The sequence below is a fragment of the Schistocerca nitens genome, chromosome 12 (assembly GCF_023898315.1).
Source record: "Schistocerca nitens isolate TAMUIC-IGC-003100 chromosome 12, iqSchNite1.1, whole genome shotgun sequence".
Taxonomy (NCBI): Eukaryota; Metazoa; Arthropoda; class Insecta; order Orthoptera; family Acrididae; genus Schistocerca; species Schistocerca nitens.
This window is the reverse complement of record NC_064625.1, coordinates 122,909,286-122,933,262: the sequence shown is the minus strand read 5'-3', so window position 1 is coordinate 122,933,262 and position 23,977 is coordinate 122,909,286. Positions and strand designations below refer to the sequence as shown.

General features: G+C 38.9%; 1 protein-coding gene across 8 annotated transcripts in view; it reads left to right on the top strand.

Moving 5' to 3' along the window:
- The window catches only part of LOC126215247 (neurexin-4), a 198,731-nt gene that overhangs the window by 78,383 nt on the left and 96,371 nt on the right, over window positions 1–23,977 (top strand). For all 8 annotated transcript variants that reach the window (XM_049941921.1, XM_049941918.1, XM_049941919.1 and 5 more), the window contains exons 9-11: window positions 5,459–5,675; window positions 10,495–10,586; window positions 16,396–16,555. In XM_049941921.1, the coding sequence (XP_049797878.1) occupies window positions 5,459–5,675; window positions 10,495–10,586; window positions 16,396–16,555 (469 nt within the window). The remainder of the gene's footprint in view (window positions 1–5,458; window positions 5,676–10,494; window positions 10,587–16,395; window positions 16,556–23,977) is intronic.

The following is a 23,977-nucleotide window of genomic DNA, read 5'->3' as shown; positions in this document are numbered from 1 at the left end:
GTGCATTGATGTGTGTTTGGTAGTCACTGAATCGTAGAAGCAAGGACCTGTGTAGAATTCAGAAAGATATTCAGAAACAATCTAAAATTGTTGTATCTAACATACTGAGGTTTTTTACTGATCTGGAATAATATAAAATTTTGCACAAGCTCATAAAATGACAATAAAACCTTGTGGTATTTCAGAATCAACTGTGTTCTATATTAACAGTGCAGTAATGATGGCAAAATCTCTAGATGTGAGCATATGTCTTGATTCTCCAAGAAAGGGATATAAATGAAAAGGGAAATCTACAGAATTTGATGGTGTTTACAAAAAATTAGTGCCAGATATCATGGTCCGATTATAGTATCCAACGAGTAGGAAAATACAGTGATCTGGATGAAAAAAATATATTCTTGCTCAGAGACCTGCTTTCTTTGTCTTTCCTGCTCACTAGGTTTTTGATACAGAAAGTGTAATGGTGAATGGAAATTTTTAATGGAATGCAGAGACATTGCAGCTACAAGAATGAAGTTTTGTGTACAGTGCATGTATTGCTTGCAGAGAACAATAGTATTGTAGTATACTTCAATAAAACTTGGCATTCACAAAACTATACCCGCAAATGTATTTTGCTCAACTTCAGTAAGAAGTGGCCTACAAGTACTAGTTACTTTTTCCTGTATTGTATATCAATGATTTCGGTGATGGGTGTGCAGTGTTGAATGGTCAGTTAAGAGCTGCAAATAAAAATTTTTTTGGGAGGTAGGGAATACTCTGGGTCATATTAAAGTGAGATGTTGGAACTAAAATCCCGGCAGTGGCATACAAGTAATCGCACTTGCTGTGCAGGGATCCTCTCACAAGTAAAATGTGTTGTGACATGATAAAATAATAACGTCTCAGATGCTACAAAAATTAATTTTATAGTTTTCTTAACATCTTTCTTACTGGATGTTTCTACAAAGTCCAACAAAACACAAATTCATTAGTGACTGTAATTTTCATTACACATTTGGAGCAGTTTTGAGCCTCTTGTGATTTTTCGTTTTTTGTCTCGAAATGCTTTTATGTTTTCATGATAAAATATGTGTCACATGCTTCTATAAACTTTCAGAATGTATGTGTGTTTTTTCAGTCGTAAGATGTCAGTGGTTCTGTTTGATCAACTGGGTGATTTCTTGGAATGTTGTTTATTTATTTATTTTCATAGCAGTTGGCAGGAATTTACTTTTAGAAATTAATAATAAAGATGTCTAATTTTTTGGAATTTTTACTATAATTTGAAATTAGCACTAACTGGCAGTGCTGTAAGATAGTGAGATGACTTTGATGTGCCTATTTTCATGATGGCTGCTACAGGTACAATCACAATCCACTTCAAAGTAGTACACATTGAAAACAGGAAAAGTAATTGCAGGAAATGACGTTGCAGAAAGTCGTGAGAACTTACTTTAAATTTCATTAATTTTACTGGTAGTAAACATGGAAGACGTTATAGAGCCAACAGAGAAGGAAACAGAATATGCAAGCAATTGTTGACAAACGAAAGTAAGTCAATGTTGCTCAGTTACGGAAGGAGGGGTGCAATACTGAGTGGAGCAGATTCAAGGACCTGCCCCAAAGCAGAATAAGTAAAATTCACACAGTAATTATTGCACTGATGGTATAGATGAAAGTCCCATTAGATACCAATTTCTGTGATGTTATTAGGCAATATAATTTTTGCAAATAATTCACAGCTTTTGTCATGCAGAACTGTACTTTTAGGCTAGCAAAGAAACTCTGCAGAAATTTTTATTGTGTGGTATTTGATTTTAAAAGGTGCCAGAATTTAGTGTGAAAAGTTTCATCGTACAGCAGTGCCAAGTAATGTGTCATTGTGGATGCAGAGTTTCATTTCGTGTTTACTTCTCCTGTATAACTATAACCGAAATTTTCAGATACTGTTGTAGAAATGGACAGAAAAAAGCAAAAATGTATAAAGACAAACTTTTGCCATTAATTAACCCTTTTAAGGCTACAGACATGCTCTCTACATTCCGTGCTAAGTGTGTCTTTGTTGCTGTTGTACTGCTCACCAAATGCTGCTACTTGTTCTAAGAGGTGTTGTTCCATGCACATACTTATTATCTGATTTTAAAACTTTGTGTTGCATTCATTTTAGCTCATACATTGCTGTGTGTGAAATGTAGATAAGATATCAAAATTTTATTTAAATTTGGAGTATAATGATATCTTGTTCTCGAGTTATTGGTTTTTATACTTGGTGGGCAGTAGCATGCGGAGTGCACAGTGCCTGCGCTTCGGGAATTGTGTGCCCGGAAAAGTCATCATATTTCATAAATGATTCAGCATATGAAAACAAATTACTGATAGTACACAAAGAGGTACATATGTCATATGATAAATACTTTTTATTCACTGAGATGCAGAAGAAACTTGTCTACAGCAGGGAGAGTGGCAATGGGATGGGTAAACACATCAATAATGCTTAAGGGAAACTCAGAGGTTGCGTTTAAACATAACCTCAGCACTTGGAAGCAGCGGAGCATGACGAAGTTATCTCATCCACAGCAGTCAGAGGGCTAAGGTGCACTGACTTTCTCTTCTTTATTCCGCTGATAAAATTTTGCAAGAAAGTGGTTTGGTTCCTATTCACACTATGTCATCTGGACTTAAATCCTGTATGAATTGTCCATAATTTTCTAAGTAATAAGTTCTATAGTTTTTGTCAAACATCTTGCACTCGAACCCGAAAAAATTACAGTTACTGCTTTATCTGGCAATAAATAGTTATCATATTTCACATAGCAAGCTTCTCAGTATTATGCTGCTTCAGGTACTTGAGCATTTGTTTTGTTACTTTTATATTCGAGCAGCTTTTCAGTTGGCCTCAAATACTGAGTGGACCTCCTTCAAGACGTTTCCACCAGAGAGAAATTTGTGGTGGTCATCAGGAATTGAAACCTAGTCATCAGGTTTGCTAGCTAATAACTCTAACCACAAGAACACACGATCAGTTGGCTGTCATTTTTGTGACATTATCTTTTACCCTTGTGACACTAGATGATTTTAAAGGCCATACATCGTACCGAGAAAGTGTGCGATGACTGTTAGTGGTGAAACACTTTGGCAGATGAGGAAACTGGAAAATAAAAAGTGTATCAGAAAAATTTGGTGGATCATCATCGTCTTTCTCTTGTGCATTTGTTCCGCATTGGCGTAGGGTTGGCACAGTTGTTAACCCTTTGACTGCAATAGACGTGCCCCCTGCATTCTGTGCTGAGGGTGGCTTTTGTTATGGTTGTACTGCTTGCCAAATTCTGGTGCCTGTGATGAGAGGTGGCGCTTTATCTGATATGAAGTACTTATCATTTGATTTTCTTGAAAAATATTAGGTGGAAAAAATGTGATTTTCGCACATCTTACAGTTCGATATCTTCACTCGATAAAGGACTGAATTTGCTTTCATTATTCATCATAGTTACTGTACTGTATGAAATTAAATAAAACATTGCACGAAATTTTAAAGGTTTTTCAGAGGTGAAAATGCATTGCACAAACTTTGAGTTTGGCTGATTTTATCTCATACATTGCAGTTAATGAAATGTAGATTAGATATCGATATTTCACTGAAAATTGAGAGCAGAACGATATCTCACTTCATTCTCGAGCTATCTCCTTCAAAATACTCCCCTCCACAATTGATACACCACTCCCAACGCTGTTTCCACTTCCAGAAGCAGTCTTGGTATGCCTCTTGGAGCTATACAAGAACATAAGGTAAGTCTTTCAGCTCCCGGGATTGGAATGACTCCTTACCCTCTCCCTTAAAATCCACATCCTTTCGTCTTTCCCTCTCCTTCCCTCTTTCCCGATGAAGCAACCGTGGGTTGCGAAAGCTTGAATTTTGTGTGTGTGTTTGTGTTTGTTTGTGTGTCTATCAACATACCAACGCTTTCGTTTGGTACATTACATCATCTTTGTTTTTAAACTATGTTCTTTATTCTTTAAGGCTGAAATTTTCAAACTTTAATGAGGAAAATCAAATTATAGCTGAAAAAATGCTATATAATGGAGCAATTTCATTTTGTAGTCTTCAAAAAGAGTATATTGCAACAAAACACAGATCTCCAGGCTTCTTGATCCTTATCTTTTATGATGTCCTCACTGCCTGTGTGACCAGTCTGTGCTTTTCAATATTCCTGACCTAATCTATATTTTGGTTTTGGTGATATTTGTTTTACGAGTGTTGGATGGTGGTCTGAAGCATATTTCTTGGTCTAACATTTTGTTTTTCAGTGCTTGTTTGAGTTACTAAATAAACCCTGAAAATGTCTGCAGCACTGGAAGATTAAACTTTAGACAGAGAAAGATTGACCCCAGTGGTACTAAGTGCAAAAAAACCATGAATAAATTTTAAAGTGTCACAAATAAAAAACTGAAAAGAAAACATGTATTAATGTGAACTTTGTTGTGATTTTCTCTTCTTTGATTTCTAATGTTTAAGAATGGATTTATAAGGAATGGTGTAAATCTATATCCACTATCACCTAGTAAATATTTATCTTGAATCCTTCTTGTTTCAAATAACATTCTAATTTGCGAGTTGTCACAAATGAAACGGTCATGAATCAACACTGGCCAGTGAGCTGCTATGGTTCTAACTATAGGGTAGCATAACAAACTGTCTGCCCAAATATGGAGAATTATGATTTTCTATTGCAAAACATTTTCGCATTATGATCACCAGGTGACTAAGTAGGTATATGAGTACTGTCCATAGCTGCTATTACTCCAGGGAAGATACTAATCATGTAGAAGTCCAGAATAACTGAACAAACTTCATCACCTTCCAGGAATTTCACATATAGGGGTCCCAGCAATTTGGTTGTTTCTGATACCACATTGATGCATCAACATATAGGTCTTCTATTACCATTTGAAAAGATCGAGTAGCATAGAAATGCAGAGTTGCAAGCAGCTGCTGTTTTAGAGTTAGAGGATACTCTTGACTATTTTCATTTGTCCCAGGAGTTTGTCATTCATTATGTAGAAATGGTCATAGCACTCAGAAATTACTCATTCAGGCCATAGATTTTCTAGCCGATCTATGTACAATAACGTGCATCAAAATTATGTCCCATCTTCACAGCTAAAAGTCATGAACTGCAATAAAGTATCTAAATTACCTTCATAACAGCTCCTTAATATTCCAAATACAGTGGACCTATCTTATTTAAATGAAACTTCAAATGGTTTGAAGATCCAAAATCGGCACATCAGTTTTGATCATCATAACGTTTAACAGACTTCGATAAAATGAAAAATTGAAAATTAGACAATTTTTAAAAGATTGGGTAATCATCAAATTCATAAAAGAAGCTTGGAGAAACTGGGGATGAAACTACTTAGTGACAAATTCACTTGACATTTAAGTTCTCTAATGAGTACTGTGTTCATCCTTTCACAGTTATTTCTGCATGAAGGAAAAGTGAAGGTGAAAATAGTGACAAGTGGGAATCCGGCAGCACTTCTGGACAATTATGATGAGCGCTTCGATGATGGACAGTGGCACTTCGTCATCCTGACTGTTGCACCTAACCTACTCGTGCTGTCAATTGATGGCAGACCTATGAAGACAGTGAGATTAATAGCCATGACCACAGGATCATCATATTATGTCGCAGGTTGGTATTGCTAGAGGTTCGTACTGTTACCTTTAGGAAGTAAAGGTGTACAAGTACTTTTTTGAAAGAAGTGAAATGTGGACAGTAATCTGTACATGCAGGAAGAGAGCAGAAGTTTTTGAAATGTGTTGCTACGTACAGGAAAATGAAGAAGATTAAGTGGGTGGATGAAATAACTAATGAAGAGTTAATGAATCAATCGAATGAAACTATTGGGTGGGTGCTTAAGTTGTAATATTTTTACGTAAATTTAATAAATACAGCAGATACATATAACAGAGGCTTCAGTCATCAATAATATATTCTCCTTCACTATTTACAACAGTCTGCCAACACTGGAGTAGGTTTTCTGTTATGCGACTGTAGAAATCGTGTTTTGAGATAAAGACCTCGTCTAACTATGTTCGGAGTGTATATTCATCAAGAAAGGAAGTACTGTGAAAGTTGTTCAACAGAGAGCAGAAAAGGTGAAAATTTGAGGGTGCAAAATCAAGTGAATAAGGTGGTTGCAGAACGACTTCCCAACCCAACTCGTGTATTGTGTTTTTTGTCAGTCTAATGGAATGCAGGCATGCATTTTCATGATGTAGCATTAGTTCACATAGTCTACCCATAGCTCATTTGCTACCGATGTATGAGGCATGTTCAGAAGGGAAGTACTGTTTTGGAAAAAAAACTCGTAAAACATTTCAAACCAAAATTTATTTTTACAAGAAAGAACTTATCTTAAACTATTTTTCTATGTAGTTGCTGCCATTGTTCAGACATTCATTATAGCAGGAAACTATTTTCTATGCCACCTTCATAGAAATATGCCGCCAGTGAAGGCAGTCACTCTTTAACATTATTTTTTGTGTTGTCATCACTGTCAAAGCACCTTCTTCCAAAGACACGCTTAAATTTCAATAATATGTTGTAGTCAGAAGACGTGAGATTGGGGCAGTACAGCATGGAATGCTCAGTCAAGGCATTGCGTTGTAACATCGTACACATGTGCCCCGTCATGCTGATATCACTCAAAACCTTATTCAGAAAATCAGTTGCAAGCAGTTCAGTCATCCATCATACAGCCTCGATTCCACACCTTCTGACTATCACTTGTTCCTGAATTTTGAAGTGTGATTTTGAAGTAAGTCGCTTTGACAGAAATGACAATGCAAAAATCGATGTTCAGGAGTGGCTGTCTTCATTTATGGCATATTTCTATAAAAAGGGCATAGAAAATTTGGTTTCCCACTATGACAAATGTCTGAATAATGGTGGCAATTATATAGGAAAATAGTTTAGAAAGTGGTCTTTCCTCTAAAAGTAAATCTTGGTTTGAAAAAAAAAGCATTTACAAGATTTTTTTTTTTTTATAAAACAGTACTTATCTTCCAGGCAACCCTTGTAGTGAAAGTTATCTGCTATTTTTATTGTCTCTTTTCCTAATTTAATTCCTTAAAGACACCGTCCATTCTATATATATATTCTTCCAAGTTTCGCTGCAGTTGACTCTTTGACAAGTTTGTTCTCGCAATTTTTTTTCCATTTTCAAGTGATACTTCAATAATGGTACAATGTTTTGTAATATTATACACAAAAAGTATATTGCTTACATCTGTGTTAGTAGTTGTTTGTCCTGCAATGTACACCACAATATAAGAAGTGTGATCAAAAAGAAATGGGAACTTTTAATTTCACAGCCTTTATACATCTTGATTTTCAATTTTTTAAATCTTATTGGTACACATATTCCTAATGTATGTTTGCACTTTCCGCTGTTTTGAATATTTAGTTTATTGTTGACAATCAAAAATGTTGTTTTCTTCAGTGCTTGGCGAATTTTTGCCTTTGGAAAAGATGGATCAAAGAATTTGCATTAATTTTTGCTTGAAAAATGGAATAAAGTGCAGCACCACTTTCGAAACGTTGACTATGGCTTTTGGTGAATCAGCTATGAGTATGACAAGAGTCTACGAGCAGTATAAATGTTTCAGAGAGGGTCAGGGGGATATTGAAAATGACAGCCACCCTGGACGCACTAGCACATCAATTACTGACGACATTGTGGAAGAAGTAAAGAAAATGTTTCTGGAAAACCGCAGAACCACCATTAAAGAGGTTGCTAATGATGCTGCCATGTCCTTTGCCTCATGTCAAGCAGTTTCTTCAGATGTTTTGGGCATGAAACAAGTAGCAGCAAAGTTTGGTTGAATTTCAGCCAAAACCGACATCACATAGACATCTCTAAGGAATTGCTGTATGAAGTCGACACCGATCAAGAATGTCTAAACAATGTTATAAGAGGTGATGAAATGTGGGTATACTTGTATGATGTTGAAACAAAGGCCCAGTTGTCCCAGTGGAAACTGTCTGAAGAACCAAGATGGAAAAAAAATTTGACAAGTTCGAGCACACATGAATGTACTCCATACTGTTTGCTTCGATTACAGTGGGTTCTCCATCATGAGTTCCTGCCTTATGGTCATATAGTCAGTAAGGAAAACTACCTGGGAGTTATGCACTGTTGGCATGAAGCAATTCAAAGAAAACAACTAGTATTGTGACAACACCACTCGTGGAAATTCCATCACAATAATGCTCTCAGTCACACCTCAATGATTAGTTGTGATTTTTTTCCAAAAAAAAAAAAATTGTTTTGTTGTCCTAGCCGCCGTATTCGATGGACGTGGCCCCTGCAAGTTCTTTCTATTCCCGAGGCTGAAGCCAACCATGACTGGACAACATTTTGCCACCAGTGATAAGATAAAAAGAGAACTGCTGAAGGAGCTGAACACCTTAACAAAAAATGAGTTTCAGAAGTGCTTGGCAGATCGTAAAAAGTGTAGCCATGTGTGTATTATATCTGAGAGGGAGTACTTTGAAGGGGACGAGGTAGATGTTGATGAATAAATAAAGATTCTGTAAGAAAAACAAAAATTCTCATTAGTATTTGATCACACCTAGTATTATGCAACAAGAGTAATGGCCTGTGTTTTTGTAAATAGTTGTTAAGTTGGTTTCAGTATAGGATAATATAAAAGTATATGGCTTACGGTTGTATTAGTAGTGGTTTGTTTTGCATCTCAGATGTTACAACATGTATTACAATACTTGATCCTGGAATGTTTTTTGCTTATCTGTAATTTTTTTTTGCTTTTGGTAATTTCTGTATGTGATGATGTTTATAATAGCATGTACATAGGTTAGACTGCATTCTCCAGTGATGCTCTAAATTTTATATGCAGAAAATCAATGATAATAGGTATATTACAAAGGTTGTGTGACTATATTTTTTTTAGTTTCTGGTACAAAGATATTTGTTGAACGTTATGTTGTTATTTATGTGATATGAAGTGTTATGAGGTTCCTAAATTTATCATTTCTCTTTTAGGATATCAGTAACATTATCTTGACACTTTTGTATGTTTTAGTGTCATTTGCTCATTAAGAACTTCATACGCATTTAGTTCTTCTGGGATACTTATTGTTATGTCCTTTTGAGTACCTTATGCTAAATTCTTACTATTTCCCCCCCCCCCCCCCCCACCCTTTGTAGGTGCATGTAAAATGTAGATTGATTGCTCTCACTGCCCTAGGTGTATTCTTTGTGCCTTATTCTGAAATTTCTTCCTTTGCCATCTCTGACAGAAGTGCAGTCTCACTGACAATTCTCATGTGATTGATTTATTTCCCTCAAACTTAGTCCCTTTCCAGATTTCACTTTGGTTTCCCTTATTTCTGTGTCAGCGTAGGGACTGGACATAATATACGAGTAGAGTTTTGACATATGCAGTGTATGGACTGGATAATCTCTCTCTCTCTCTCTCTCTCTCTCTCTCTCTCTCTCTCTCTCTCTCTGCACCCCCCTCCCCCATCTCCTTCCTCAACTAATGCTTTTCCCTCAGATTCATTGGCTCCTGTAACTTCTGACTAGTTTCCTTACACGTAGGTGATTATCTTTGACTGTATCATTTTATCTTCAGAACTTTTCAGTAATTTCACTTTTAATTTGACACAAAAAATATTTTTTTCTACCTGGCGTAAAAATGAAAGTAAGTTGCGTAATGGACAGTTGAGGAAATTTTGCATTGAAAGGATCATGTTCATTACTAAATTTAAATTGTATTAAGTTAGCACAAGATATACTCCTAGAACACAAATATTTTGTTTTGATTCTGCTTGAACATATAACTGTGTGGTGTACATGTGTGTATCATGTTAATATAATAGAGGGAAACATTCCACGTGGGAAAAATATATCTAAAAACAAAGATGATGTGACTTACCAAACGAAAGCACTGGCAGGTCGATAGAAACACAAACACACACACAAAGTTCAAGCTTTCGCAACAAACTGTTGCCTCATCAGGAAAGAGGGAAGGAGAGGGAAAGACGAAAGGATGTGGGTTTTAGGGGAGAGGGTAAGGAGTCATTCCAATCCCGGGAGCGGAAAGACTTACCTCAGGGGGAAAAAAGGACGGGTATACACTCGCGCACACACACACACATATCCATCCACACATATACAGACATAAGCAGACATCTCACAAGCAGACATATTTGAAGACTCCTTACCCTCTCCCCTAAAACCCACATCCTTTCGTCTTTCCCTCTCCTTCCCTCTTTCCTGATGAGGCAACAGTTTGTTGCGAAAGCTTGAATTTTGTGTGTGTGTTTGTGTTTGTTTGTGTGTCTATCGACCTGCCAGCGCTTTCGTTCGTTAAGTCACATCATCATCATGCATGCGATGAGGGACTTGAATTACCATTCTTGAACACATTTTGTTAGCTTGGGCTGAATAAAAACTGATGTCTTTTTGTATGTCTGCATTTAGGTGGAGTGACTGGGACTCCAGGTTTTGTTGGCTGCATGCGTTTGATTAGTGTGGATGGAAATTACAAGCCACCAAAGGACTGGACGTCAGATGTGAGTAGAGTTTTGAAATTTGTTTTGAAATTTTGAAAGCTGAATGCTTGCTGAACATTACTGTGCTATACTATGTATAATAAAATCCCAATTTAACAAAGGAAATCCTACTTTTAAAGAATATTTCCATTACTGGTGAAACTGGCATAAGAAGAGTGGCGAAATTCCCATAAGAAGAATGTTATTCTTCCCCACTTTGAGGGAGCGCTACTTTTAAAAAAGCCTGCTGTTATGGAATAAGCACAGAATGTTCTGCCAATTAAAATCCAGTTTTTGTGCAATTCCTGACACGTCTGAGTGACTTTGACTTTTCATTTTCTCATAGGTCTTACTTTGTGTGATGATGCATTAAATGGTAATCAATTGTTTCACTCGACACTTACATAGATTGTAGTTTTTTGGATTAGTTATTCAGGTTCCCTTGTAGCCATACTGGAAAGCGTGTTGAACAATTCCAAAATCAGTATTTGCCCTGCGTAATATGTGACGGTCACTTGATCTGATGTTGTAGTCATGGAGTGTACAAATGTGAGATGTATAGTTGTTTGGTTATTGAAGTAAAAGAGTCATCAGTTTTACTTTTGTGGAGTTATAGCATGAAAATGTAGAAAGGTTACAATTCAGGAAAAGCTGATCTTCCTCAATGTTGAAGACAATCGTAAGATAAAATTTTCCAACATGGTGAAGAAGCACTGTTTCGTACCATCTATGTTATGAAAAATACTAAAAAAAAAATAAGGAAGTGTTCTTCAATTCTGAAGCTCCGCTGGATCCAACAGAAACATCATTTGTATGTCTACAGGGTTGGCGAGAAGTCCCCGTATCCACAGGTATCAAATGAGGAGATGCTCTGTGTTGCTGCAACCATATGCATTCTGTGAAGCCCCTTTCCATGAGCTGAGGTATTGGCTGTGTTTGTAATGTGTAAATAATTTGCGCCATTCACAGTTCCTTAAAAAAAAGTACGATCCAAGTAGATTTGATGTCCTCACTGCCCATGTCCATATGTGAGGCAGATTCCATTCTAACTCAACTGTGTAATGAGGATTCTCTTACAGGGGTACAGGGACTTCTCACCCTCTCTGTGCATTCAGTGTTGTAAATATTATTTAAAGTGGGCTCAAAAAATCAGAAGTAGCGACATTCTTATAAGCAGAAACATGCTGCAAGAGAAGCCTCATAAAATCGCCTTGAGATTGGCGTTTAAAATTTCGGTGCACCCAACAGTTGGTTGGATTATCTCAAAAATCATCATAATGTGTTGTTCAGGGAGTAAGTGGAGAAAGTGTGGCTGTGGATGTAGAAAGTGTTAAGTCCTGCAAAAACCTATTCCTATCAGGGAAAAAAATGCCACGGGGATAAAAAGGTGAAGAAAAACTGATTGCACATTGTGTGTACACAGTGACGGAAGTGAAAATTTGGTTCCACGAATAAAATGCAAATTTACTTGTATTAAATTGGTGCATAAATCCATAATATTTTTTTTTTGTAAGTGTAATAAATACAACAGGCACTCATAACATAGTCTGTAGTCATCAGTAATCTATTCTCCTTCACTATTTACAACAGTCTGCCAATGCTGGGGTAACTTTTCGATTCTGTGACTGTTTTGTGGCAAAGAACTTGTCAAGCCATGTTCTCAGGAGTTTCCTTGAAGATGATCTGATAGAGTGCGGACAAGATAAAAATATGAGGCTGCGAGATAGGAGAATAACGTGGGTACAGAATGACTTTCTAATTCAACTCCCATATACTGTCTTTTGTCAGTCTAGGAGAATATACATTGTTGTTGTTGTTATCAAGTAGCAAGACTTTGTAGTCTTCCTGATTGTTGTTTGTTCTTGGATTACCTCTGCAAGATGTCTTGAGTTGTCAACAATAAATGTCCGCCGTGCTGGGTGCACTCAGGGAAGCAATTTGTAGTACACTACACTGTCGCTGTTGCACCAGATTCGTAACATTACCGTTTGTGGATGTGCTCAGGTCTTTGTACAGAGAGTTGCTGCATTGTTTGGGCTCAGCCATCCTCTCCTTTTCCTTGTTTAGCATAAAGACACCATTTCTCATCACCAGTAATGATATGCAATATGAGTGGTTGGCGTGGTTCACGAGCCAGTTGATGAAGAGGAAGAAGAGATGCACTCATGGCCAACCACCGATTTTTGTGATTTTGACTTGAGCATGCTGTACCCATACACCCGATCTTGGAACTTTCCACATTGCACGCGAATGTTGCGCAATGGTGAACTGATCACAGTTCATAACATTTGCCAGTTCTCGAGTACATTAAAATGTGTCATTGTGGATTGATGTGTTTAAACGATCTTCTAGAACATGGAGAGTCACTAATGTCAAAATGATCATCCTTAAAATGATAAACCATTTTCTTACCATGCTCTGTCCAGTGGCATTATCCTCGTATGTGGTACTAGTATTTCTGGCAGTCTCTGCCACTCTCACCCCTCCGTTAAACTCAAACAGAAAAATATGTCAGAAATGTTCAGATTTCTCCACTTGGCAATCCATTTTCTAGCATTCGCAGCTCCACTCACTATCTTCAAATAATAAAATTACAATATGTAACACAAATAGCAACAATGAACCACAAATAAAAAGGGCAATCAAAAAATAAGCCCATAGCAACTGGAATACCAACATGCAAAACAAAAACCTCTAAGAAACTACCTAACACTAATGAGTACAACAGTATTGCCTGGATGAGGTCAGAAATCTTGGAGATTTCTCAGGTGTTTTGATACCAAGATGGGTGCAGCATTATTGATCAATGCCCTGTGCATCTTGAGGAAATATCCCTTCAGGGAAATGTAAATGTGTTTTTTCCTCTGAACAGCACAAGTCTTTGGGAGAATCTGGACCTGGGCATAATACTCTCTGTTAAACCTGGATATGGATTAGCAGTTGTGCAAAAGCCTTTTCATTCTTTATGAGGAAGGAAGTGGTGAGAATCAGCATTTTAGGCTCTTTTTTTTTTTTTTTCTTTGAAAAGTCATTCTCCAAAACAGAAGTGATGTCTGACATTTCCCGAGGAAGGGTTATAGACCATCTGCTGTTCCTAATCTATGTAAATGATTTAGGAGACAATTTGAGCAGCCCTCTTACATTCTTTGTAGATGATGCTCTCATGTACTATCTGGTAAAATCATCAGAATATTAATACTAATTGCAATATTATTTAGACAAGATATCTGTATGACGAGAAAATTGGCAATTGGCCCTGAATACTGAAAAGTGAGATATTATCCATATGAGTACTAAAAGAAATCTATTAAATTTCAGTTACACAATAAATCACACAAATCTCAAGACTGTCAATTCAACTAAATACCTAGGAATTACAATTACTAACAACTTAAGTAGGTACTATCATGTCGATAAGAGGGCTGTTCAATAAAGAATGATCTAGTCATAATTTCTCGCTCTAAAATTTAATCTTATGATATTCTGGTACCTTAATGCGTAGCGGTTTTATTGTTGGAACTCCTGGTTCCTGCCTGTGAGAGGCAGGCAGGGTCAGGCATGTTCAGTATCGCATCCCACTGCAATGGAGGTAACACACGAGGAACAATATGTGACTTTGAAATTCTGCTTTCATCTCAACAAATTTCCAGTTGAGGCCTATACAATGTTACAGGAAGCCTAAGGAGAGCCTGTACTTCCCCACAGCACAGCTCGAAGGTGGTTTAAAATGTTTAAAGAGGGGAGACAGTCAATTTCATAGGAAGTTGGACCCGATGCTCCAGTTACTGTTCTTATGGAAGAAAACATCAACACTGCTGCTGTCATTGTGAGAGAGGATCGATGAATTACCTTAAGATCACTTTTTGAAATACTGAACATTTCATTGGGTGCCATCCACACGTGAGTGACAGAAAAGTTACACACAACATGTGTTTGTGCACGATGGGTTCCAAGACTGTCAATTCACGAACGAAAGGACATTCGCGTGCAGATCTGCATGCAGTTAAAGTTGATGTTAGAGGAAGATCTGGAGTTTCTTTCAAAAGCAATTACTGCTGATGAAACTTGGCTACGTCATTTTGATCCTGAGAGCAAACAGCAAAGCTCAGTGTGGAAATATGCTTCATCACCAACCCCCAAAAAAGCAAAAATGGTTGCTTTCACTGGGAAAGTTGTGGTCATCTCATTCTTTGGTATTCATGGAATGGTTTATCAGCATTTTGTACCTGCAAACACATCAGTAACTGGACAATACTACAGGGATGTCTTGAAAACATTGTAAGTCCATATCAGGCACAAAAGACTACATTTCCATGAAGCAGGCTGGATGCTGCACCACAATAATGCATGGCTGCATATTGCCAGTGTTGTTGCTGAATATCTTGCAAAAATCATCGTGAAGTGCATCCCACACCCTCCCTATTGTGGGGAAGATGAACTAGAGATTGCATTTGGTTGAAGGAACACTTAGAAGATGTAACTTATCCACTAAAGAGACTGCCCACACTGCACCTGTCCACCTTCTGTTAAGAATATTGCTGTGTCATACGTGATCCATATCAGGTAAGATTGACGGACAACATTGACAAGTACAAAGAAGGGCAGCTTCTTTTATATCACAGAGTAGGGGAGAGAGTGTCATGGATATGATACTGAAGTTGGGATGACAATCATTAAAACAAAGGCATTTTTCGTTGCGGCAATATCTTTTCATGAAATTTCAATCACCAGCTTTTTCATCCAAATGCAAAAATGTTTTGTTGACGCTATCTATAGCGGAAGAAATTATCATCGTAATAAAATAACAGGTATCAGAGCTTCACAGAAAGTTTTGGATGTTAATTTTTCCTGCACCCTGTTAGATAGTGGGACAGTAGAGAAATGGTGTGAAAGCAGTTCAGTGAACCTGCCGCCAGACACTTAAGTGTGAATTGCAGAATTGTTACGTAGATGTTGTTGCTGGTTGAGATTCTGTAACACAATAGCTTGTGTTAAATTGTGTAATAAAGACTGACTGTAGTACATCAGTTGCTGCTGAAGAGAACATTGTCCCAGAAGAAGAAAGTAATAGAATCACTATTCGAACAATGGAAAATCCAGGATGGAATGTAACAATATTGTGAGAAGGAAATGAGTAGAATCACTGATATTTCTTTAATATACACTCCATAAACACAGTTTTACTGTAATTCTAACTAATACCAATCACTTTATAGCACCAGATGTTAGTAATTTTGTAATTAAATAGCCCTTATATTAACTAAACATGCTTGAATTATTATTTTGTGTCACTCCTGTGTACACACGCTAAACCCCTAATTAAGATAAAACCCTGTTTAAGGAGAATATATTTGGGCCTTGAGAGATTCATTAAATGGGGGTCTTACTATATTACATTTTATTAGAAATGAGCTGAAATAGTTGACAAGCAAAGGAGTTTTCTAGAGAGAGCAGAGCTTCATCCTTATATCAGCCTCACTCGATCATAGCACTGCTTGTCCATTCGACAAAAATACTCTGTGAACTTTTGATGCAGACCAACAGTTAGATTCTACATTCTCACACTTCCAGAAAGCATTTGACACTGCAGACTGTTGACAAAGGTCCAAGCACAAGGAATAAATTTCAGATATCTGACTGGTTTAAAGACTTTTTGAGTGATAGACTGCAATATATTACTGTAGATGAGACGAGCGTTTGTATGAGACAAGAGTGCCCTCAGGAATACATTTACTTACTAAGCACAGTGTTGGTCAGGTCAAAAACTTTGAAGCTTACTTGTATAGAAATGTATTCCTGGTTTTAATTTAGTCTCGTTGGATTTTTGCAGGAGTATTGCTGTCCTGGTGAGGTGGTGCTTGAAGGTTGCCAAATGATTGATCGTTGCAATCCAAATCCCTGTGAACATGCGGGTGCCTGCCGCCAGAACTCCCACGAGTTCTTTTGTGACTGTACTGGAACAGGTTATTCTGGAGCTGTTTGCCACACATGTAAGTCCAGTGACAGAAAGTTACTTTTCTTTTTTTTAATTTTAAGTGTGGACAAACACAAGAGCAGGCATTGTCTGCAGGGGGAGCAAATGTTAAAACTGTTTTGGAAACAGCCACAAGTTGCATTTGTTATTTTTTATTTACTGATTTCACTCTTAAATTGAGCAAGAGCATTGTCAGAATATACACTGTAAAAGATAGGAACTGAGCAGCACAAAAAACTTACATTGACATTACATAAGGTAATATTCTATTTATAGTATGGTGACTTAATGTTTGAAGTTGGCTGACAACACTAAAGAGTAATCTGGCTCTACTATAGTGCTTAAACATATGTTTAAAGGATAGTTATAATTGATGACCTTGACAATGCTAAAGAATAAATTGACTGTACAACACTACCTGTAATGTCCGTTTCATAGTGTATCCAAAGATAATTATATGTGTGTGTGTGTGTGTGTGTGTGTGTGTGTGTGTGTGTGTGTGTGTGTGTTTGTGTGTGTGGACAGCTCAGATCTGTACATGTCTGCTTAATCAAAGTCCGCAGCTCGTGGTCTTGCGGTAGCGTTCTCGCTTCCCGAGCACGGGGTCCCGGGTTCGATTCCTGGCGGGGTCAGGGATTTTTCCTGCCTCGAGATGACTGGGTGTTGTTGTGTCGTCTTCATCATCATCATTCATCCCCATTATGGTCGGAGGAAGGCAATGGCAAACCACCTCCATTAGGACCTTGCCTAGTAAGGCGGCACGGGTCTCCCGCGTCGCTCCCCTACGCTCTGTAAAGGAGTATGGGACTCATCATCATCATCATCATATTATAAAAAAATACATATTAAAAATGTCTGTACAAACATGCATTCAAAATTACTGTTCCTAAATATATTTATTAAATGAACAAACTGAATGTAATTTGTGTAGGTTCTTCTAGTTATTTGATGACATGCTGCCAAAAAAAAAAAAAAAAAAACTTGCCCTATTATATTAACTCAAATATTTCTATAAATGGTAATTTTAAATGCATATTTGTGAAGACATTTTAATATGTATTTTTCATCATATATTTTGAAAGATGCTGTAATTTTTACAGGTGCATTTTGAAAGTTTAGTGGATATGTGCAGATATGAGATGTCTTTCTGTAGTTGTAAATTATCTTTGGCTACACTATACCATGGATGTTTAAAGTACTATTGTACAATCAGTTTCATCTTTGCCATTGCCAGTGCCGCCACTTACTACTGTACTTTAAACCTAAGTTTAAGTACTAAAGTACAGACAGTATAATCTTTATTGCTGTCAGCAAATTTTAAACGTAAGTCACCATATTGTAAATAGAATGTGTATGTACCTTATGTAATGTCAATGTAAGTTTTCTGTGTTCTCAATTTGTATCTTTTACAGTATATATTCTGATGATGCTCTTGCTAATTTTAAGAGCAAAACTGGTAAATAAAAAATACTAAGTGTGACTTGTGGCTGGTTTCAAAAACTTGCATCATGTTGTCTTTTAATTTAGAGTCCATTGTTCAGTTTTTATCACACATATAGCAAATGAGTCCACTCATAATACTGCTCTACTTCCTAGCAATATATTGCAGAGCAAGTGCCCACCTTATGTAGTTTCTTTTCCTATAGGCTCCCACACATTGCCTGTGCTGATGAATTCCTTTCCACAACATGTTTAAATTGCTGATCTCAAGTGTATTGCCGTGCAATTCATGGAGATGGGGACATTGCCATTCAAATTTTTTAGTTTTCGATGATGTAGCTGAGCTACTCAGAAAGTGTTTAAGAAGATAATGAAGAGGATAGTGCTGCTCACTATTTAATGGAGATGCTGAGTTGCAGAAAGGCACAACAAATAGACTGTCAGAAAGTTAGCGTTCGGCCAACAAGGTCTTTGTTGAAAATAGACAACATACACACGCCCGCGCACACAATCGCAAGTCACACACGCATGACCACAGTCTCCAACATCTGGAATTGGATGGCAAGCAGAGAGGCAACTGGGTGGGGGTAAGGAGGAGAGATGGATGGGGAGGGATATTAAAGTGCTCTTGGGAGCATGCAGGGGTGATATGGAGTATAGGGCCTCTAGGTGCAGTTGGGAGGTTAGACTGTGTGGGAGAGGGGGGGGGGGCAGCGGAAAAGGAGAGAAGTACAAAGAGAGGATGCATTGGTGGAATAGAGGGCTGTGTAGTGCTGCAGTGGGAACAGGGAAGGGACTAGATGGTTAAGAAAAACGACTGTCAAAGATTGAGGCCAGTAGGATTACGGGAACACAAGATATATTGCAGGGAGAGTTCCCACCTGCACAATTCAGAAAAGCTGGTGTTGGCGGGAAGGATCCAGATGGCACAGGCTGTGAAGCAGTTATTTAAATGATGTCCTTCATGTTGGCTGGCATACTCAGCAACATGGGACACATGTTGTTTGTGACTGGACTGGAGTAGGTTGTGGTGAGAGCATGCATAGGACAGGTCTTGTATCTAGCTCTGTTACAGGGATAAGAGCCTTGAGACAAGGGGTTGGGAGCAGGGACTGTGTAGGGATGGACGAGGATATTGTGTAGGTTCGGTGGGCAGCGGAATGCCACTGTGGGAGCGGTGGGAAGGATAGTGGGTTAGACTGGATGTAGTTGAAACCCTGGCGGAGAATGTAATTCAGCTGCTCTAGTCCTGGGTCGTACTGAATCACGAGGGGAATGCTCCTCTATGGCCAGACAGTGGGCCTTCATTATGTGTTGGGTGACTGGAAAGATCTGTTTCTGTACAAGATTGGGAGGGTAATTACAATCTGTAAAGGCCTCAATAGACCCTCTTCATATTCAGAGAGGGCATGCCCTTCACTACAGGTGCGATGGCCATGGGTGACTGGGCTGTATGAAAAGGAGTTCTTGGTATGGAATGGGAAGCAGCTCTTAAAGTGGAGTTATTGCTTGTGGTTGGCAGATTTGATATGGATAGAGGTTCTGATTTAGTCATCTTTGAGGTGGAGGTCAACATTGAGGAAGGTGGCCTGATAGGCTGAGTAGGACCAAGCAAAGTGAATGGCGGAGATGATGTTGAGGTTCTGGAGGAATGTGGATAGGGCGCCTTCACATTCAATCCAGATCACTAAGATGTCATCAATGACTCTGAATCAGGTGATGGGGTTTGGGATTCTCAATGTTTAGGAAGGATTCCTCCAAATGGCCCATGAGTAGGTTGGCATAGGATTGTGCCCATAGTTGTACCCCAGATTTGTTTGTAAGTAATTCCTTAAAAGGACTAGTAGTTGTGGGTGAGGATATAGTTGATCATGGCGACTAGGAAGGAGATGGTCGGTTTGGAATTCGTCACACGATGTGAAAAATACTGTTCAATAGTGCTAAGACCATGGGCATTAGGGATGTTAGTGTAAAGGGAAGTGCCATCAATAGCGATGAGCAGGAACGGGAACTGTGGAGAGTCGGAGGAGGAAATGGTTGGTATCTTTTATATAGTAGGGTAGGTTGCAGGTAATAGGCTGAAGGTGTTGGTCTATGAAAGCAGAGATTCTCTCAGTAGTGGCACAGTAACTCACGACAAAGGGGTATCCTAGGTCATTGGGTTTATGGACTTTGGGAAGCATGCACGCGGTATGAGTGCAGGGAGCATTAGGTGTGAGGAGAGAGATGGGCTCTGGGGACGGGTTCTGGGATGGGCTTAAGGATTTGAGGAGAGACTGGAGATCCTGCTGGATTTCTGGAACGGGGTCACTGTGGGTCAGTTTGTAGTTGCATGAATCTGACAGCTGGTGGAGTCCTTCTGCCATGTAATCTATGTGGTTCAAAAGAGTAGTGGTGGTGCCTTTGTCAGCAGGTAGGATTATAAGATCGGGATCAATTTTTAGATGGTGGATTAAGGATCTTTCTGCTGATGTAAGGTTATTGTGCATGTTGTGGGGTTGGGAAATGATGGTGAGGCAAGATTCGAGATTTAGAATTTCTGAAAAGTGAACAAGAGGTGATTTGAGGGCAGTGCGGGTGGATCACGATTGGATGGAGGAGTGAACTGAGTAAGGCAGGGCTCAACTTTGATCTTTGGTTGAGATTGATCGGGCAGTTGGTGATAAGTGTTCTCCCCCGTAGAGACTGTGAGAAAGAAAGAAGGTCTATAACAAGTCCTGCATGATGGAACTTGGGAGTGGGGCAAAAGGTAAGGCCTATGGGAAGGACTGATACTCTCACGGGGCTAAAGCTTTTGGAGGAAATGTTCACGACTGTGTTTCGGGTCTGTTTAGGTTCTGGATTCTGTGTGGTGCTGGGAGGGAGTTTTGGAGGGTGAGGTAAATGTAGAATGTCTACGACCATAGGGTTTGAAGCTTTGAGAGGACTTTGGGCAGTTTGGGGGTTGTTCTGGAGGTGGTGGACATTGCTGGTGTAAGATGGGAGTAGGAAGTGAGCAGGTTGGAGAGATTTTTGAGGTGGCATTATGCGTGTTGTTCTAGTTCCTGGAGGGCAAAAGTTCAATGTTTGTTATGACATCAGGAATTTGGGATTGCATAGTTGGAGAATTTTACAGCCGGAGAGAAGGTATTACAAGAATGTTTGGGCCTAACTGATATGGTTTTGCAGGATTATGTTGGTGAGAGTTAAGGTTTGGCAGAATGTGAACAAATGAATGTCATTGTGGAAAGAAGGGTGGCAGCTGGATATGGTAATTTGATAGAAGGCCATTTGGGAGATTCTATGAGTCAAGTAAACCCCACCCCCCTCTCCCCAGCCCGCCCCCCACCCCCACCCCACACACACATACTCTCAAACCAAGTGTGAAGTGGTTTCATTGCAGATATGGTACACAGGAATGTTTTAGCAATTGATATTCCACTAATGACAGCCATCCTCAGCACTTCTTATAACTTACCAACCAGTATTTAAAGCTAGATTGCAGGCCACTTCCTTTGTTGACAAATGGTTTCAATTTATGAGTGTTATGTTGTGATCAGGAACTATTTACATTAACTAGACATGTTCCTGAGTTAACATTTTAGTCCCACACACAATGTGACTATTGTTGAAATTCATAGCAGGAAAATTGTTGGCCATCCTAGCATCACATAGCAATGGAACTCAACATATTTTGTGATAAATTATGAAAGGTGTCGGTTTCCATGTATTGTGAGCCATAAATCTGTTGGTAGTCACCCGCTATCCTCACATTTATGACATTATTGCTCAGGCCCCAGTGAAATGGCAGATTTAGGGGTATTTTGTATAAAAGAACGTAATTTTAATGTAATTTGTTCTCATGTCATTTAAGGCTCGTCAGCCAAATTGTATGTGTCATGGCAGCACAATGTCACACAGTAACATTACAGTGTGGTAAAAGTTGAATATTGTCAAAATACTATTGGTCAGTCACATATCTTGCAAAAAGACATACAGATTGACATTGTAACTACATAACTATCTGAGCTTGTTTGCAGTGGAAGCAGTAACTGTAACCATTGACTGTGTGTTGTGACATTTGAGTGGTCAACAAGCACACAATAGAAAATCCAGGATGGAATGATAATAACAATAATAATATGAATTAAGGTAGATTGCTAGTAACTATACAAAGAAGTTGGACAAAAATATGGAAACACCAAAAACCCAACACATTACCAGGCCTAAGACAGCGTTGGAACACTGTTGGCATTCAAAGCAGCTACCAGTCATCTTGGAATGGATGAATACAGATCCTGTATGGTTTTCAAAGGACTATATACCATTCTTCCTAGAAAATAGTAACAAGTTCAATTAACAATGCTGGAGATGTCAGCAATTTTGCATCCTTTTCTCCAAAGTAGACCACAGAGGCTCTTAATACTAAGTAAGATCTGGTCTCTGTGGTGGTAGGGGAGATGTGACAATTCATTCTTGCACTCACAAAACCAGTCTTTGACACTGCGAGCTGTTTGAACGGGAACCTGCTTGTCTTGGAACACTGCGTCACTATTGGGGAATAAACATTGCACCATGGGATGGACATGATTGGCGACGACCATACAATATCGTGATATGTCTACCTGATCACTGAGCCCCCACCATGTTTCACTCTTGGAATGTAAACTCATCCAGAAATTGGAAACAGCATCAAATAAGACACGTCTGACCAAATTACGTTCTTCTAATACGCCATAGTCCAGCGTTTGTGGGTTTGACACCACATTTTCCTGTTGTTAGCATGTGCATATCTGAAGAGTGACTTTTAGATTCCAGCTTGTTAAGCAATTCCCTGTTTCTGGAGCTCCATTTGGGTTTTGGTGCTGACAGGGTTTACGAGTGCAATATTCTGTTCTGCAGTGACTTTAACAGCTGTTGTCCTCTTATTTTTCATCACAATCCTCTTCATTTATTGTCTGTCATAATCAAGTGCAACGAGCACTTTTATCCGTATTGCGGCTTAGTGGATAATCTCTTTGCTGCTTTCCCTGTACATCGTATAAATCCTCGAAATGGTACTTCTGAAAACATCGAACACTTAGCCTCCCTTGGTTGTGGGAGCACCCACTAAATCAGCACCGACAATTTTGCCACTTTCGAATTCCCTTAGCTCAGACACAATGCTCACAACTACACAAAACATTTTTCTGACCACAACTGATATTTTGCAGTGTATTGGGGTATTGCACAAGTGCCTTTTGTGCTCATGTACAAAAACAGCAACTTTCAGATTTGGCTAGCATATGCTCAAGCGAGCATTTCTCGTGGTGTGTCCATATTTTTGCTAACCTGTGCAGAAGAAGTGTTGAGCAACAGACAGGCACATTTAGCAGTAGACTAAATTATCGGACAAAGCCCTTCTTCAGATTTAGACCTTATAATCGTACCTGCCAACAAAGGCTCTACCACTACCATTATGAACTGCACAGATTACCTGGCTAAGGGGCTCTGCCTGCTGTCGGACGTGTCTGTCTGCAAGTCCTGCCACAGTGACGTCATTCTTGAAATCCAGTATGATCTGTTCCTCCTCAAATCGTAGGTCCATCCCATAACCTCTCCTCTTGAGTCTCCCTCACTCCTCATCCCTACTGCTTCCCACACAGCTAACTTCTACATGCTTCCTACAATCTTAAAACCAAGTACCTGTGGCACACCATTCTGGTTGGGATATTGCAGCTTTACTGATAGGATTTCTGCACTTCTGGAGCAACACCTGCAGCTTGTTACCCATAACCTATCCATGTATGTGAAAGACGCTAACCATTCCTGTACTAACTTTCCACAGTGCCTGTCCGCAGCTCGTGATCTCGCAGCCACGTTCTCGCTTACCGAGCACGGGGTCCCGGGTTCGATTCCCGGCAGGGTCAGAGATTTTCACCTGCCTCGAGATGACTGGGTGTTTGTGTTGTCTTCATCATCATTCATGAAAGTGGTGTGATTGGACTGAGCAAAAGTTGGGAATTTGTACGGGCACTGA